Source organism: Pteropus vampyrus, unplaced genomic scaffold, assembly GCF_000151845.1.
Source record: "Pteropus vampyrus isolate Shadow unplaced genomic scaffold, Pvam_2.0 Scaffold9, whole genome shotgun sequence".
NCBI classification, from domain to species: domain Eukaryota; kingdom Metazoa; phylum Chordata; class Mammalia; order Chiroptera; family Pteropodidae; genus Pteropus; species Pteropus vampyrus.
The window spans coordinates 5,243,149-5,259,436 of record NW_011888790.1 but is presented as its reverse complement, the minus strand read 5'-3'; the positions used below and the strand labels follow the sequence as shown (position 1 = coordinate 5,259,436).

Genomic DNA, 16,288 nt, shown 5'->3' with positions numbered 1-16,288 from the left:
ATGTTACTTAACACTGCTCAGGCTTCTGGTTTCTTCTTAACCAAAATGTAACATTTTTCTAGGAATTTTTCCATTCTGCCTAGATTTTAAAACCTTTTGGTGTTATTCATATTCATGGTTAATACCTGCAGTATATGTAGTGACTACTCTTTTTTTAATCCCCAACATGGGTTATTTGTGCATTTTCTTTTACTCCATGATAAACCTGCCCGAAATTTTTACCAATTTTGTTGATCTTTTCAACTAACAGCTCTCTATTGCATTCTCATCTCCTTTATTTTGTGGTTCTTTTGTAACTTCTTTAACTGAACACTTAGCTTATTTTTAAAACATAAATTATGATTTAAGGCTACGAAATTTCCCTTGAATCATTATTTTCTCTGCATCCTATAAGTTTTGATAGTCATTATTAGTCAGCATTTAGTATTTTTTATTTCTATTGTTTTCATAATTTATTATTTCTATTTTCTTATTAAGTTTTCTTGGTGAACTCAATTGTTAGCATTGTGTAGTACCCATCTCTATCCTCAATGTTTTTTCTTACTATCTTGTCTGACATTAGTATAACCACACAAGATTTCTTTTGGTATTTTCCTATCTTCCATTCTGTTTTCAATCTTTTCATGTCCTTATGCTTTGTGTATAAATATATTTTAATCCAATTTGACTATTTTTCCACTGGTTAGTTTATCCCACCATCTTAAACCATCTTCATAAATTTTTTTCCCCAAATTGAGATATAATTCACATACCATACAAATCACCCCTTTAAAGTGTACAACTCAGTGATTAAAGAATCATAACTTTTTATTTCCATTATCGCACTATTTGTTTCTCTAGTCATTTTTTTTTTTTTTTTGGTCATTTTCATTGATATCTCTATCTTCCTTCTAACAAGAACTTTATCTTCATGCTATCTAGTTTCCGCCCACTCCCATGTGTTGAGATTGTAAAAAATTTTAGTTCTAGATTGTAATATATTTTTTTTAAACTTATCTTTTTTTTTTAAGTCATCAACAAACTTCCCCTAAGTGTCTTATTACTTTTCTTCCCAAATCTCTTATAGTATCTCCTGGATTTGTTTCTCTTTATATTTAAGTGCTTTCTCCAAAGATGTTTTTAATTTATCTTTGTGTGGAAAATCTTCTGAAGCTCTGAAAATCTGAGAACATTTTTATTATGCTCTCACATTAGAATAACTATCAGGACATAAAATTCTAGGTTCAAAATTCTTTTTCATGTCCAATTTCAGATTCTTGAGGTGAGCATGATAATGACAGTTTATACCATATCATTCTCAAATGTCTTTTTGTCTGCCAATTCCCATCCATCCTGGTGACTGAGTCTTCTACAGATAAAGTTGACCAAACCTTTGAGACAGGACTAACAATGATGCCATCTTCAGAAAACCAGCTCTCCCATAAACTGCTGCTATCAATATAAGTTGGTTCAACTTTTCTAGAGGGCAATTTGGCAATACAAGTAGAAAATTTTAAACACACATATACCTTGTGTGACCGAATATTTTTACTTCTAGGCATAATAACCCAACAATGTTCAAAGAAGTCTATATAAAGCTACTAATCATAGCACTAAGACATGAAAAAAATTTTAAATAACCTAATCTCTAATTAAATTATATTAACATCCTATAATCAAACCTTTATAGTGACAAAGATGTGTAGCGAAAATTAAAGTTTTTAAAAGAAAGTCTACTTTTTGTTTCAGAAATATGTCTATGTAGGTAGGATATATCTGAAAGCTGAAAGGCTATTCTTCAAGAATATTAACAGTAACTTTCTCTAGATGGAGAGATTGAAGTGATTTCTCGTTTCTTTTTTCCTTTCTATACTTACTATATTCGACCATGAAACTTTCCTTTTATAAATAATTTTAATAGTTTTTCCACATTATGTCAATTTTACAATTACAGATCAAGTGGTTCTATGATCAGTGTATACTTTGCATGTACAACTCTTTAACCCATACTCCTTCAAAGTTCCTTGAGCACAGATCAACTCCTTATTTACCTTTACATCCTTTCAATGTCAATTACAGTGCTCAACATATATAAAGTATGAATATATATCAAGATGTTAAAGACTGTATCTCTGGGATAAAATGTGACTGTCTTCTATTATATTTAATTAATCACCATAATACAGGGATCCTTTAAATAACAAAGAAAAGAATGATTAAAACAGTAACTTTCAAACTTTTTTAGCAGAAGTCTTTCTATAAATATTTTTTTGAACCCCAAAATATAAAATAGACAAAAATAGAGCCATTCTAGTGTGGAGGGATGGAAGCGGATCCTGTCCACTCGGTCTTCTTCCTTGCTTCTCATAGGCAGCTGTGCAGTTTAAAAACTATAATTCAATACATTCAGTTGACCCCTTATGCTTTGTCAGAGCTAGCAGAGAAATCAAAAACACATTCAATCTAACATTTATTTATTTAGCTTTTCTTTTTGTAACTATAAATTACAATCACTAATACACCTGTAATTCTTTATAGAGTGTTCAACTAACGAGTAAGCAAACACAGCATAGGTCAGTTTAAAAGAAATCACAGTACTTCTTAGTGTAATTTGCAAAAGAGGGAAAAAAGTCTTGGGCCCATTTCTTGGAAATAAATATCAAGTAACCATAAAAATATTCAGCCATTGTCCAGGTATTCAGGGGCGTTCGTGCACAGTCCCAGGAAGCGCATCAGAGTTCCTCTTTGAAATATCCCAGCTTTGCCAATGACATCTCTTTCCTCAACTGCATAACTTCCCAAAACATCTGATCAACTATACAAACAGAAAAGAGAGACATATAAATCATAAAATACCATCTTAATTCTTTTTAATCTGTTTCACTGAAAATTTAAGATTAACTGGCATTTCCTAATGACACACCTAATGCCTAGACATCTTCGCTATGTCAAACTTTTCCACGTACTTGTGAGCATTCCATTTTTATCAATAAATAAGCAATATTCACCAGTTTGCCACAACTATTTGTTAGATCCATCAATGACTATCACTTTAGCCCAACAGAAAGTTGACATTTACCCAGCGTTCTGGGTAAATGGAGCTGGATAAATGGAGAAGCTGTTGCCTTCATAAGTAATTACACTCAATGCTCAATTGTGTGAGTTATCTAATTTGTGGATCTTTTTGCTCTAGTTTTCTATATCTTGGCCATTTCACTTTTCATTAACACTAACAGAGTGAAAAGAAAAACAAGGGACAATCCAGAGAACTCAGTCACATTCTTTGTGCCTGATAATAGGGAAAATTTTGTATACAGCTCAAATTAGAAATAAAAATAAATGTAGAGGATGATCTGTACATTTCAATTATTTCTACTTTCGTGAGCACCTTCTGTAAATAAAAAAAGATGGCTCCCTATTTCAGACAATAAAAGGTTTTCATCTCACATATGATCAGATTAGACTGATTTAGATCAGTGGTTCTGAACCAGGAAAGATGTTGTCCCCACTGGTTCATGTGGCAATGACTGGATACATTTTTCATTACTAGGATCTGGTGAGTAAAGCCTAGGGATGCTGTTAAACATCTTACAATGCACAAAATAGTCCCCCAAAACAAAGAACCATCGAGCCCAAAATGTTAATAGTACTGAGGCTGAGGGATTTAGTGGCCCTAAATTACTTTTGGCACAGGCACGGATAATAAACAAATTTATTCATTAATAATATTTACTTACTACAAACCCACACATTATATGATGTGTATCAGATATTGTCAAGTGGAAGAGTGACAGAAACCAAAGAAGAAACTACTTTTATCACCATCACTCCACTGTCATTTATGACACTTTCTTCCTATTTTCATAAATTATCTTTCAGCCTTCCCTATGAAAACTTATTTTAACAAATAGAAAAAATATGCCTGATGATTTAACATAAATCATCTGTTCTCCAGTTTAAATCATATTATCTACCAAGAGAATTCACAGACTTCAATTTTATTAAAGTCATAAAAAGTACTGTACAGTTTAAACCGTTTTATGCTATACAGTCTTTTGAAATTCAGCATCAGAGACAGGGTTCATCTTTATTCTTTCAGGCATTAAAATCTGATTGTATGGGATTCCACATGACTGTTTTCAACATACCAGAGCTTGAGAAATGCTAAACTAAGTTTTTATGAACATGACTAATTTTTCCACAGAATTAAAATTCACTGGTTTACATGACTGAAAGATAGTAGGCTTCTATTAGTTCTTACAAATATTTTCAGTGACTAAAAAAATATAAACATGAAATTTTCCCACAGTTTCAAATACAAAACTGGCATAGACTTGTCCCTAGCCCAGTACTGGTTACTTCTGTTTTAAAACAAACATGTGTACTCAAGCACTGCTTTGGAGCTATCAGGCCATATTCATTTTTATGCCTGGTATTTAAGATATTCGGCTATAACACCTAAGATAAGTAAGCAATTTAAGTGTCCATAAATAGATAAATAAATAAGAGGTGGAATATTATTCGGCCATAAAAAGGAATGAAATCTTGCCATCTGTAACAACATGGATGGACTAGAAGGTATTATGCTAAGTGAAATAAATCAGACAGAGAAAGACAAATACCATATGATTTCACTTATACACAGAATCTAAAAAACAAAATAAATGAACAAACAGAAGCAAACTCATTGATACAGAGAACATTTTGATGGTTGCCAGATGAGAGCGGGGCTGAGGGCATGAGTAAAAAAAAGGAAGGGATTAAGAAGTACAAATTGGTAGGTATAAAATAGTCATGGGGATGTAAAGTACAGCATAGGGAATATAGTCGATAATTATTAATTATGTATGATGTCAGGTGGGTAACTAGGCATAAGGGGTGATTGTTTCAAAAGTTTTGTAAATGTCTAATCACAATGTTGTACACCTAAAACTAATATAATATTGTATGTTAACTGCAATTGAAAAATAAAAAACTATTTTTAAAAAAGACATTCAGCTATAAAACCAGCAGTAATCATGAAAGACTATATTAAAAAAATATCAAAACACTTGCATGAGGTTGGCTCTCCTTGATATATCATGTGCATGTTTCTGCTGATTTAGAATATAGTAATCTTTATTCCATTCACAATTATCCTCATGACTGCTTTATTAATTCACACACGAAAGAAAATACAGAAAAAAATTGTTAGCTCCTCGTGGTTGCCACCAATTAAAATAAATCTGACCATGACTGGAGCTTGCTCATTTTTATCTCTTAAAAAGTAAATTCAACAAGCTTTGTACTCCCCTTACACTTACCATCTGGTTTATCATATTCCTCTTAAGAGTTAAAAATGATCCTAATTAAAACTCAAAATTAGAGAAAAACGAGGCAAATATAAGGATTAAACACTGTTTTAAGAGAGACATTTGTTTCCATATTCTCCACACATTTTATTAGAACTATAAAAGAGACTCAATATAAATATACTGATAATAAAGTTTATTTGAGCATTACAACTATGACCTATACTTTTTACTGAACTTTTACGTAAATATTTTATAATGAGTTAAACACTCACCATCCTGCTGCTTCACAAGTCCCTGCTGAATATATCGAATGTATGTAAAAAAGTTACATACAGAAGTGATCTGGGCCAAAAGGAAAAAAATGTCATAAATAATCAAATGTCTCATATAAAAGCAAGCTTGATTCAAATTAATGATTAAGTTACTTACCCTGTATCTACAAAAAGGAGAAATATAATAATAGTTGCTTGAGTCCCCTAATTTAATTCTGTGTTTACAGGACTTACTCTGGCCAGTGAGAGCACATTTTCTGTAAAATAATGATAAACTTTAGTTTTTTAAAATTAAAAGCATTTTGCTCCTACCTTCTGTACAAGCTGTATATTAGGACAATAAATATTTGAGAATCTAGTATGTACCAGGCGCTATTCTACATGCTGAGCTACGGTGATGAAAAAGACCGTCCCTTCCTTTTTGGGGTTTACAATCTAGTATAAGCTTAACAGCAAAACATTAACCATGGTTCTAGAACTAAAAACTAAATGTTTTAAATATATGTCCTATCCTGGAGCAAATTTACAAATGAGTAATCTGATACAGGGCAGCTCTCAGCTTTCCGTCAGGACTTCAAATTTCTCAGGTGGGGGAAAAAACCTAATGATGATTATTCAAGTTTCAAAACATGTTACTTATAAGCTTACAGGATGACAGCCTACCCCAAGAGCATTTTATGACATTATAAATTACATAGTAATGAAAAACATTAAATATTAAATTGCAGCTATATTTACAAGAAATATGAAACAAATATGCCTCCATATTAAGAAAACAAATGGAGAATGTGTATACAACACAGGATCATTTCGAAGGTGTCCATTCCAATCACAAAACAATTTTTATCTTTTCAAAGAAATTTTGTCTCATGTTCCTTTATTAGCAAATTCCTTTAATGATCTATAACAGTATTTTTTTAAAAAAACACTGAACTACTAGTTTGGAATAGAAGATCAAGAAATTTAAGGCTCAAGTATTGGAAGTCTCTGGAACTTCCAAAAGTATAATTTACACAGAGGAAAAAGTACCATCAAACTGATAAAATTCAATTTATATGTTACTCTTCTGAAAGCAGACTATTTCTGTTTATCTACTATTTTATCTAATTTTGAAAAGCTCTGCTAAAAATGGTTTTAAGTATCAACTTCTAAAATAAAAAAGTGTGTAACTTATCTCATTTTTAAAGCCATTTGTCCCAGCCATTATGTTTTTGTTTGAGCTAGGAGTCGATGCTAACCTCTGACCTCCAATTCCAATGTTTTGTTAACATAATACACTACCTTACTATCTCTTAATAGCTCTAGCTCCAAGATTTCAAATCCTTGCTTACCATTCACTTGAGATGTCGGTATGTTTAAATCCAGACCTATCATCTTCTTCTCCAAAGCACAACCCTCCTATTAATTTTCAAAATGTCACATCATTCTTCCAGATATCTCTAACTCCTTTGTCTTTTACCATCCCTCTACCCAAATCTAATCATCTACTAAATTTTCTTAATCTTAAGATCTGTCGTATCTTTCCTCTCCATACACTCACCATCCTCTGAACATGTTTCCACATGTATTTTCTTCATCTATCCAAATTATACCCATGTCAAATCTCCCTCCAAAAACAGTGATCACCACCACTGGACTGTTTTTTCTTCCTCAAAAGTCCTGCAGCACGGTGCCATTCATTTAGGGATTATTTTCATAATCTAATCCATGAGGGCCTTGGCCAAGGCCATACTTCATAAAAGAGGACAATATCTTCATAAAAGAGGACAATATCTTCCTTAACTTTTTTCCCCACACAGTATGTACTACAAACAAAAAAAAATGGGCTTCTGGCCCTATTCCCACAAGCACAAGATCCTTAATATGTAAAGTGTTCCCTGACCCTAATCTATATAACTATTTTACTAAAACACTACGTAAATCCACTTTAACCGATATCCTCATTTGTCATCATATGATATCTGCACATGTTTAAGTGTGATATGTAATGCAAGCACAAATTTAAAAATTTACAATAAATACTACTATATGCTAAATTTAAAATAAGGTATAACACAGACCTTCAAAGCATGAAAACTGCTATCATCAATGATGAGAATAAAAATACTTGGATGTTTGTGAAGGAGTAGAATTTAGGAATGTAGTTTCCCCAAAATTCAGAGGCTACTGTGCTACAGGCTAACACAGGAAGAGTATAAAACAGGACAGAAGTCTAGGTGGATATGTGATCACAAAGCAAATGCATGACTAAGTCCCCTCCACAAATAGTTACCCAAATATTAACACTCTGTGATCCTGCTGAGAACGTACTATGCATAACAGGAAACAGGAAGAATCACACAACTCCTACAACAGGCTTTAACACAGACCTACAGTGAATCTCAACCAGCCTTTTTCTCGTCTGCCTTCAAAATGACCCAGATGAGAGTCACTTACTGTCTTCCATGAGCTGTCTTGGGCTTTCCAGTCCCCTATATTAATTTAGTTCTTAAACACCAACTAAGCAGCTTCCTCAAAATCTTTCCAAATCACTTTTTAAAGAGCTGTGCCAAAGGTTTTAGGTACAGTTGATTTTACTCTTTCTTCCTCCTAGAACTGGATGAAAAAAAGCCCACCCTGCTATGAAATGTGGAAGTCTTAGCTCACTACATTAGTGGATAACTAATCAAGTCTTTTGGTACCGAAGTCTTTTTGATACCTGTTTTCATGCTTCAAAAAACTTGGTCTAATTCACTGCCTTCCCCAACTATTTTTGATGATAACCTTCAGGAAGAAATATTTTACACAGAAACCCAAGACACACGACTATACAAATATACAGAACAAAAATTCTGCTTATGACCAATAAAAGTGATTGCATGACTAACTAATGGGTCGTAATATGTGGTTTAAAAAAAATGTTTCTCACACCTGGTCTACCTGGACCGCTAACGTGTATGTATACTTTTGTAATGAAAAGAGCTCTCCTTTGATTCTAATTTGGAATGCTATTGTCCCACACTGTCTGGGGATCTGTGCTTGAGCTGCACGCACAGACTTTAAATAGAAAACTGACAAGAAATTTACTCACATTTAAAACTAGAAAAACTAAATAACTGCAATACATAAAAATTTTAAAACTCAGTATCTTCCACAAGACATGGTTTTGAAAACATACTTTGGTCCTCCACATTCAACTGCAGACGCTTTCACAAATCGAATAGGTTGTAATCCCACCGGCTCAATGCTTAGAGTATTGTTTTCCACAGCCTCCAGAACAGCTGAAGCCAACTTAAAAAAAAAAAAAAAAAAAAAAAGAAGTATTAGACACTACGCTGGCAGAAAAATATCAAATTTGTATTCTATAGTAAACCCCCGAGTTCCGCTAGCTTGGGCTTAGCCAAGAAAAAAAAAAAACACGTAATATTGGTTTGAATTACTTTATAATTCAAACATTGCTATCAAAGACAATTCAGTTATAGCTAAACAACTTTTCTCACTATCTGGAAGAAGATTAAAGGCATTAATTCCAGTCTCTGCTCAACCTTACCCACAATTAGCATCCACTGTTAATGTAACTTCCAAAGGAATATCCTAATGCTTTATTTTGCTAAATGTTTGCAATATTTTTAATACTGGTCATTCCTAACACAGCAATATATACTAATTATCACTGCATATTTCCTGAACTTGTATTTATGTGTACAATGGTTGAGCCTACAAAAGAATTAACAGAATTATCAAATATTAAATGCCCAGATGGAGATGGTAGCAACTGATAAACAATAGATGAAACAGCCAAACTTCTTCAGTCTGGCAAGGTTACTAATACTGAATGGCCTACCTAAAACCAGACACGGAGCTTAGAAGAATATGTAGATTGGGCTCCACAGTGCTAAATATACATATCTCTGTGCCCACGTGCAAGAATGCTGTAGTTAAGTTCCTAGAAATAGAGGTGCTGGGTTAGGAGTGTACATATCATTTCGATAGCTACTGATCTCCAAGGACAGGCCCTATTGAACCACACCCAACAATGCATAACATATCTACATATCAAAAGTGTGTTTTGGCTGGTCTTAATGTCTCCTTACAAGTAAAGTTATCAAGAAATCCTCTAAAGGCTTAACATAATACTCTTAGGATTAAATATCTTAAAAATTGATTGATAGGATATTTGTAGACAAACTTTCCACATGTAAGAACAAATTAAAATTATGACCTTACATTTGTATAGTGCCTTATATTTTTAAAAGCTTTTGTATCTACTTAATTCACTTCACTTTATCCACCTAACAACCCTGTGGACATAGGTAAGGAAGGAATTTTTCCCATTTTAAAGATGAAGATACTAAATATGACTTTTTATCACATACAGATAAACCCAACAAATACCACGGAACTTCCCTTATACTGAACCCTGGACTGGGAATCAAGAAAGAGGTCCTACCCCCAATACATATTCAAGACTTCACTCCAAGTGTAATACACACTTCAGTATGAATGGCCCTCTGCTCGAATAAGATGTTCACTACCTTAATGCCAAGAAATTATTATGACCCTAATATGTAATGGAAAAATTGCAAAACATGACATTTTATAACAACTTATTTACATTAAAGGTATTAAAATATATGAATTGGTAAAAGGTATGTGAACAACTCTAATGCATTCCTATTAAAACTTTTTTTTAATTACCTCACTTTTTGAGAATGTTAAACATGGGAAGATATCTTCCTGATAGATTTTGTCTAAGAAAGGACACGTTCTGTCCATTGTGGGCTCATCCTTCCAAGATCTGAATTCGTTATACAGAGACAAGTCAGCCTGACAAACCAAAAGAAAACACAAAATAACTTTTTAAAAAGTACAAACATAAAATCACTTTATAAAACTAAAACCTAATTTAAACATTACTGAAAAAGAAATACTCTTCATCTAAAACAATAAAATCAAATCATTCTTGATTAGTTACAATAACTGGTAGAAATTTTTCTTTTTAAAAAATCCAAACTCTCAAGTGACTAATTGCCGCTTTTCAATGTATCCACTACGGAGTTTAATGATGCTACCATTATCCCCCTCCCGCCCCCGCCCCCACCCCTGCCCCCGGCCCAAACAATAATGTGAGGCTCCTTTCAGGACACATGGAAAAAAATGATGACAAGTCTTTTCTGAAAATAATCAAAAAGTAATTTGGACCCAAGTAAATTCAATAAAGTGTTTGAATAAACTGAGACTGCCTAAATTGTGAAACCAAAAGTTTAGGGTCAAAAATGATACTAATTTTTCTGCTATTTCCTAAACGCATTTCCAAAGGAATTTCCAAAATGTTTATTGTATAAGAAGCAAGACTAAAAGCAGCACACATGTAAGCCTCCTAAATTGACTATCTTAAAATATACATTTATTTAGATATTCTTTGGCATTTGAACATCCAGTAACTACCAACTGAATTATCGACAATAACCCACACTCACCTTCACCTTCCTATTCACTCTTCCAGTTGTCTCTCTCTTTACTCCCTCCCTTTTAACAAATTTTCCCCAAGTATTCTTCTCTATAGATTCTCTCGGCCCAGCTCAATACTACCTGTCACTACATAAAGCTGCACCTACCCCAACCACCCACGAGTCACATCCCTCATCCTGCTGCAGCTCTAAGCTGCTCTTGTCCAGAAGCACTGAGTACACTACAAATGCTGACCTAACTACCTCTACCGCATCCAGGACAGCTGAACTGATGCACAGATAGTCTACCTGAAAACAACAAAAGGCTGAGTGTATCCAACCTTTCCTACAGACTTTCTTTTAAAGTGTGCAAGGTCAATCTCAATGTGAATTTTTTCCATCCCAATTCATAAATTCCTTGAATCAAAGCTAAAGGCAAAAGGATAAAAACATTAGCAGATAAGTAATGCTTACATTTTCAAATTTCCTTTGTAAAATTTACCCTTTAATGGACATAAACCCCAAAGCAGATAAATGGTGCTCTAAAGAAAGATTCTGATTTAAAGGCAATAATTTAAACTATTTATTAAAAACTGACTCTGTGCCAGGAACTATGGTAGGCACTTCATAAACAGTCCTCACAGCTAAGCAAGACAGATATTATGATCTTTGTTATAGATAAGGAAACTAGGGATTAGAGAGATAAAGTTGCCCAAAGTTACAGAGCAAGAACTAGTAAAAGTTTAAATTCACATCTAAGTGACTTGATCTCAAAGCCTTGCAGAATGCATGCGGGTGTGCCTGCAGGCACCTTTGTTTTAAATGCTGCAAATGACATGACTGAATGCTCTCATCAGATTTTCTACAGAAACATAAATATGTTTCATTTTATTTCAAATTGTTTTATCTTTTACTAAGACACAGGTCAAATGTTTCCTTTGTCTAATAAAACTTTTTTACAAGTTTTTCACAAAACGTTAGAATACAGGATATATCTAGAAAGTAAATTATAATTTTGAAGTTATATGCTGCCTATTCATATTTTAAGGGATTCCATAAACCAAAAACAAAACTTTAAATTGTTCCATAAGAAAACATTTAAATTTTGTTAGTGTAAATAGGAAAAAGGGTACAAAATTACACACATTGAGACACTTAGCAAAAATATTAATTGTACCAAGCAAATAAAAACGCTATTTAAATTCAAAGAAATTAAAGTTGTGACTTAAAAAGTTTCTTAAATAGTTAACAGAAACAAACGTTAATTTTAGATTTTGTCACTTTCAGATCTGACGAAGTCCTGAACTTCTCTCTTAGTAGCATCTCTTGAGAATAACTAAAAAATGTAATTCGATCAAAATATGTAACAACCTTGGTTATTCAGTTTAATAAACTCTTGGCTTCCATGTAAAAGTTTAATTGAACGAACACACACAGCTTCTAAAAGATTAACAATGGACTTGAATTTGACAATGTAAAATATAGCCTTGGGGAAAAAAAGTAGGAGGGCTGCTCTATGAATTACTAATCAATCCCCTTGGAAATGGAAATGTGTTCTCGTCACATGCAATGATTAAGTAAAAAATATTTTACAATTATACAATTTTTACTCAAAACAGGTCAGTATAGTTTCACAATAAGTTATCTTTTAAAATGACAAGGCCACCATTAGTTGTATATTTGTTGCTTAATTATCTGAATTAATTTTCAGACTGCCTTTACTCTTACTCTTTTAACTCTATTTCTCCCAGAATTTAAGTAAAATCAACACATTTTTCTTCAAGAAAATCACCTTATTTTCATACATTTCTTACATCTGTATTTTGTTAGTGCTCCCTAGCAATAAATTTTGACTAGCCAGATCATCAAAGCCGTGCACTATCCTTTAATCAAAACATGACAGCTTACTCCCTAAATGAAATATCAAGATTAAGAAACTTACCCAGTTTCCAGCAGGTACTCCAAGGCCAGCCAGGTAGAGAATGGAACTGAAGAATCCCTGAAAGCAGCCAGCTCTAGATAAAGCCTCCCCCATTTTAATACTGCATATTTTGTACTAAAAATTTTGCTGGCAAAAATCATAACTGACACCTCAGTGATGAGAATTAATAAGTATCAACAGAGTCAGAGGGGACAGTCCTTGACGAGTTACCTCTTTGCAGTCTTTTACAATTGGTTGTATCACATTGAGGTCCTGATGACTGCCACTCATAGCACTGCTTGTACTTTTATTTCTTGTATGCCCCTTTTTAAAAGGTGTCTTTCCACCTGGCAAAGGCTCTTGTGTGGGTGATGTTGGAGAACTGGACAATACAAGTGTCTTCAATGCAGCTACTTCAGCTTGAAGTACATCAATCTTGAAAACAAATCAACATAGTTGCATACACTAAATACTTTTATGAAAGATGCAATTTGACAATTTGGTCAAAAGACTTTTCTTTCAGAGATAAGTTTAATTTGCATTTCCTGCAGAGTAACAACAGGAAAGTAAAACCAAGTTTTTTGATGTTTCCATATGCTTTGGATTCAGCTACTATGTCAAGTGAAATTTTTAAAATTATCAAAATGTCGAACATTTATGTGAATTTTCAAAATTTTTACAATATAATAGCTTATGATTAGTAGTAGTTCATTCCTAAAATAGTAAAATCTAATATCATTTTGGTGACTTTTTTTTCAGTGAAGAAAATAAATATTAACTTTAAAATGTGGTTATATGATCCTTTTGGTAATACATGTGATTCACGAGCTTTTAAATCATTTGGTTGTAACACAAATGGATATCAAAAATTCACTATTAATTTTACCTACATAGTAGCTATTTTCTCCTTTATAGTTTCCTATAGTTTCTAAATCGTCTAAAATAAGTACCACTTTTACAATCAGAACAAAATCCAGTAAATGTTAAAGTATCTTTAAGACAGTAATCACTATACATTTTATATTATTAAAAGCAATAAAAGCTTACTTTTCCTTGTGCTTCTTTTAGCTGTTTTTCTGCTGTTGCCTGTTTGACATTTGCTTCTCTCACCATCTTATGAGCTTCCTGAAAAAGTTAACATCTCAAATTTTGGAAACAAAGTATTAAGCATTTGTTATAAAAAAATGTTTTAATAAGTGACTGAAGCAAAGATACACTACCAAAATGTGGCCTGAAAATAAGTATTCAATGTCAACTACTGAAATAGCAGTTGTCAGCAGAAAGACACACTACTAAGAATTAGTAATAAGTACCTTCTTTTAGTACCTATTACCACTGAGGCAGCCAAGTTGAGTCAATCACTCTGATCCATGGTTGAGTAAAGGACTGTGAATATGATGAAAGAAAATATATGACTCAAGTGTCAAACTCAATTTCTCTGCAGTTAGGTTCTTATATATACATACATATATGTATGGAGATATATCTGTATTTTCATATTATTAGTCATAACAAAGACATACAGAAGAGACAAGTAAAAATATTAATGCATCAATAATGCTGCAGTTTATAGGAATGACAGCTAAGCCTTAGAACTTCCAATAAAAAAACATGCAAATGATAATCAGTGACGACTTTGTACAAAGCATTCTAAAAAGAAAAATCAGTTTAACCTTTAATAGAGTCTTAATTTTTTAGTAGCACAAATATGAAATTCTAAGTATTTAATTCTCTTTCATTCGTATATTCTTCAAACATTTATTCACGCCATCGCTTTGTGAGGTTCTATTCCAGGTGTTCATAATATACTGGGGAAAAAGGCAAGGTCCCTGCTTTTAAGGAGCTTGCAACTGGGTTACAACCTAATAATTAAAATAGCTGAGTAAGAATTCTGGATTTTAGTCTAAATACAATATGAAGCCTTAAGGTTTTTTAAGGAAGAGAGTAACATGATCACACTTATATTTTTAAAAGATTACTGTTGTATGGCATAACCCCTATAAAGGATTAAAGAGAGATCAGAACAGTATAGGGTGCTCGAGATAATCCCTTGGGATGTAAGAACATATATTTCAGAACTTTGATTTGCAGTTTATGAGACAGAAGAAAGAGAGGAAGGGGGGAAGAGAGAGAAAAGAAATCAGCTACGAAGATACTTAGTAAATGTTTTGACAATGATACCCTCACCAGACCCGTCAACTGTTCAGTGGCAGAGTAGAAGACTGGAGGTTCTTCATCTCCAAGTTTGACGATGGCATTCCCATTTGTTCATTTGCCATTAAGTACTGCAGTGAATTGCAGTTTATGTGTGCCCATGAACATGCATTTACAGATTACGTTAGTAAGAGAAGCTTTACGTCAATGCTTCATAATGAGTTGAGATTAACTGTGAAAACTTTCTACACACAATTATATTGGTTATATTGTCCAAATCCTTAAGGGCTGCCAAATTTAATAATGAGGTAAGCATTTTTCTTTTGAAAATAACAAATGTTTCGGATTTGCTGCATTTTTCTGTAATAATAAGTGTCTGTCAATAGAGCTATTTCGCAGATATTTTCAGCAGAATAAACATATCTCATCTGACCCTTCAAGATAAGTGAGATTTTAACTATAAATGCAGAAGTAACTCATGTTATAGAGAGAATATTTGTTTAAATGTTTAGAAATGGACTTTGCTTTCATGTTTAGAAGTAAACTATGCAACGTGGACTAAACCTCTCATGGGGAACAGTTAGAAAAGCTGGACAAGGGGTAGTGGGGGAGGCAGATAAGAATAAAGGAAGGTCAAACATAGTGACAGAAAGAAATTTAACTTTGGGTGGTGAACACACAATGCAATACACATATGATGTATTACTGAATTGTACACTTGAAACCTATATGATTTTATTAATCAATGTCACCCCAATAAATTTAATTAAAAAAAAGAAAAGCTGGACAATTTTTTAAAAAATGTGTATGAAGGCATTAGAGAGCAAATAAAATAGTGAAGGGTTGGGGGAACCAAGATTCAGGAGAAGAGGTAAACCCAGAAAAGTGAGCTGAGATTTGAGGTGACTTTTCCCCTAGAGATATAAGGGGTACAGTGAAAAGGTATAACATACATGTAACTGGAGTCCAAGAAGGAAAGAAAGAGAGCCAGAATGAGGGAAAAGCAGTCTCTAAAAAGGTAATGTATAGGATTTTGCACAATGACAAAATAGCAAAAGGTTGATCAAAAAAAGTTTGAAAATTTTTCTATCACTCTATCATTCTGAAGCTGAAAATGATAGAAGTATCATCTATACTAGGAGTCAGCAAACTTTTTCTGTAAGGGCCAGACAGTAAGTAATTTCGGCTTTGTGGGTCATGCAGTCTGTTGCAACTACACAACTCTGCTGCTGCGTGAGT

General features: G+C 33.1%; 1 protein-coding gene across 7 annotated transcripts in view; it reads right to left on the bottom strand.

Annotated features, from left to right (window-relative positions):
* Positions 1-2,436: 2,436 nt before the first annotated feature.
* The window catches only part of RAB3IP (RAB3A interacting protein), a 43,009-nt gene continuing 29,157 nt past the window's right edge, over positions 2,437-16,288 (bottom strand). For 3 of the 7 annotated variants that reach the window (XM_011374162.2, XM_011374171.2, XM_023520752.1), the window contains 7 exons: positions 13,943-14,020; positions 13,127-13,330; positions 10,223-10,351; positions 8,703-8,815; positions 5,703-5,802; positions 5,546-5,615; positions 2,437-2,794 (listed from right to left, as the gene is read on the bottom strand). In XM_011374162.2, coding sequence (XP_011372464.1) covers positions 2,712-2,794; positions 5,546-5,615; positions 5,703-5,802; positions 8,703-8,815; positions 10,223-10,351; positions 13,127-13,330; positions 13,943-14,020 — 777 coding nt within the window. In that variant the 3' untranslated portion in view covers positions 2,437-2,711. Of the gene's footprint in view, positions 2,795-5,545; positions 5,803-8,702; positions 8,816-10,222; positions 10,352-13,126; positions 13,331-13,942; positions 14,021-14,208; positions 14,282-16,288 lie in introns of all 7 variants that reach the window. The other 4 variants (XM_023520763.1, XM_023520757.1, XM_023520756.1 and 1 more) reach the window with 3 other exon arrangements.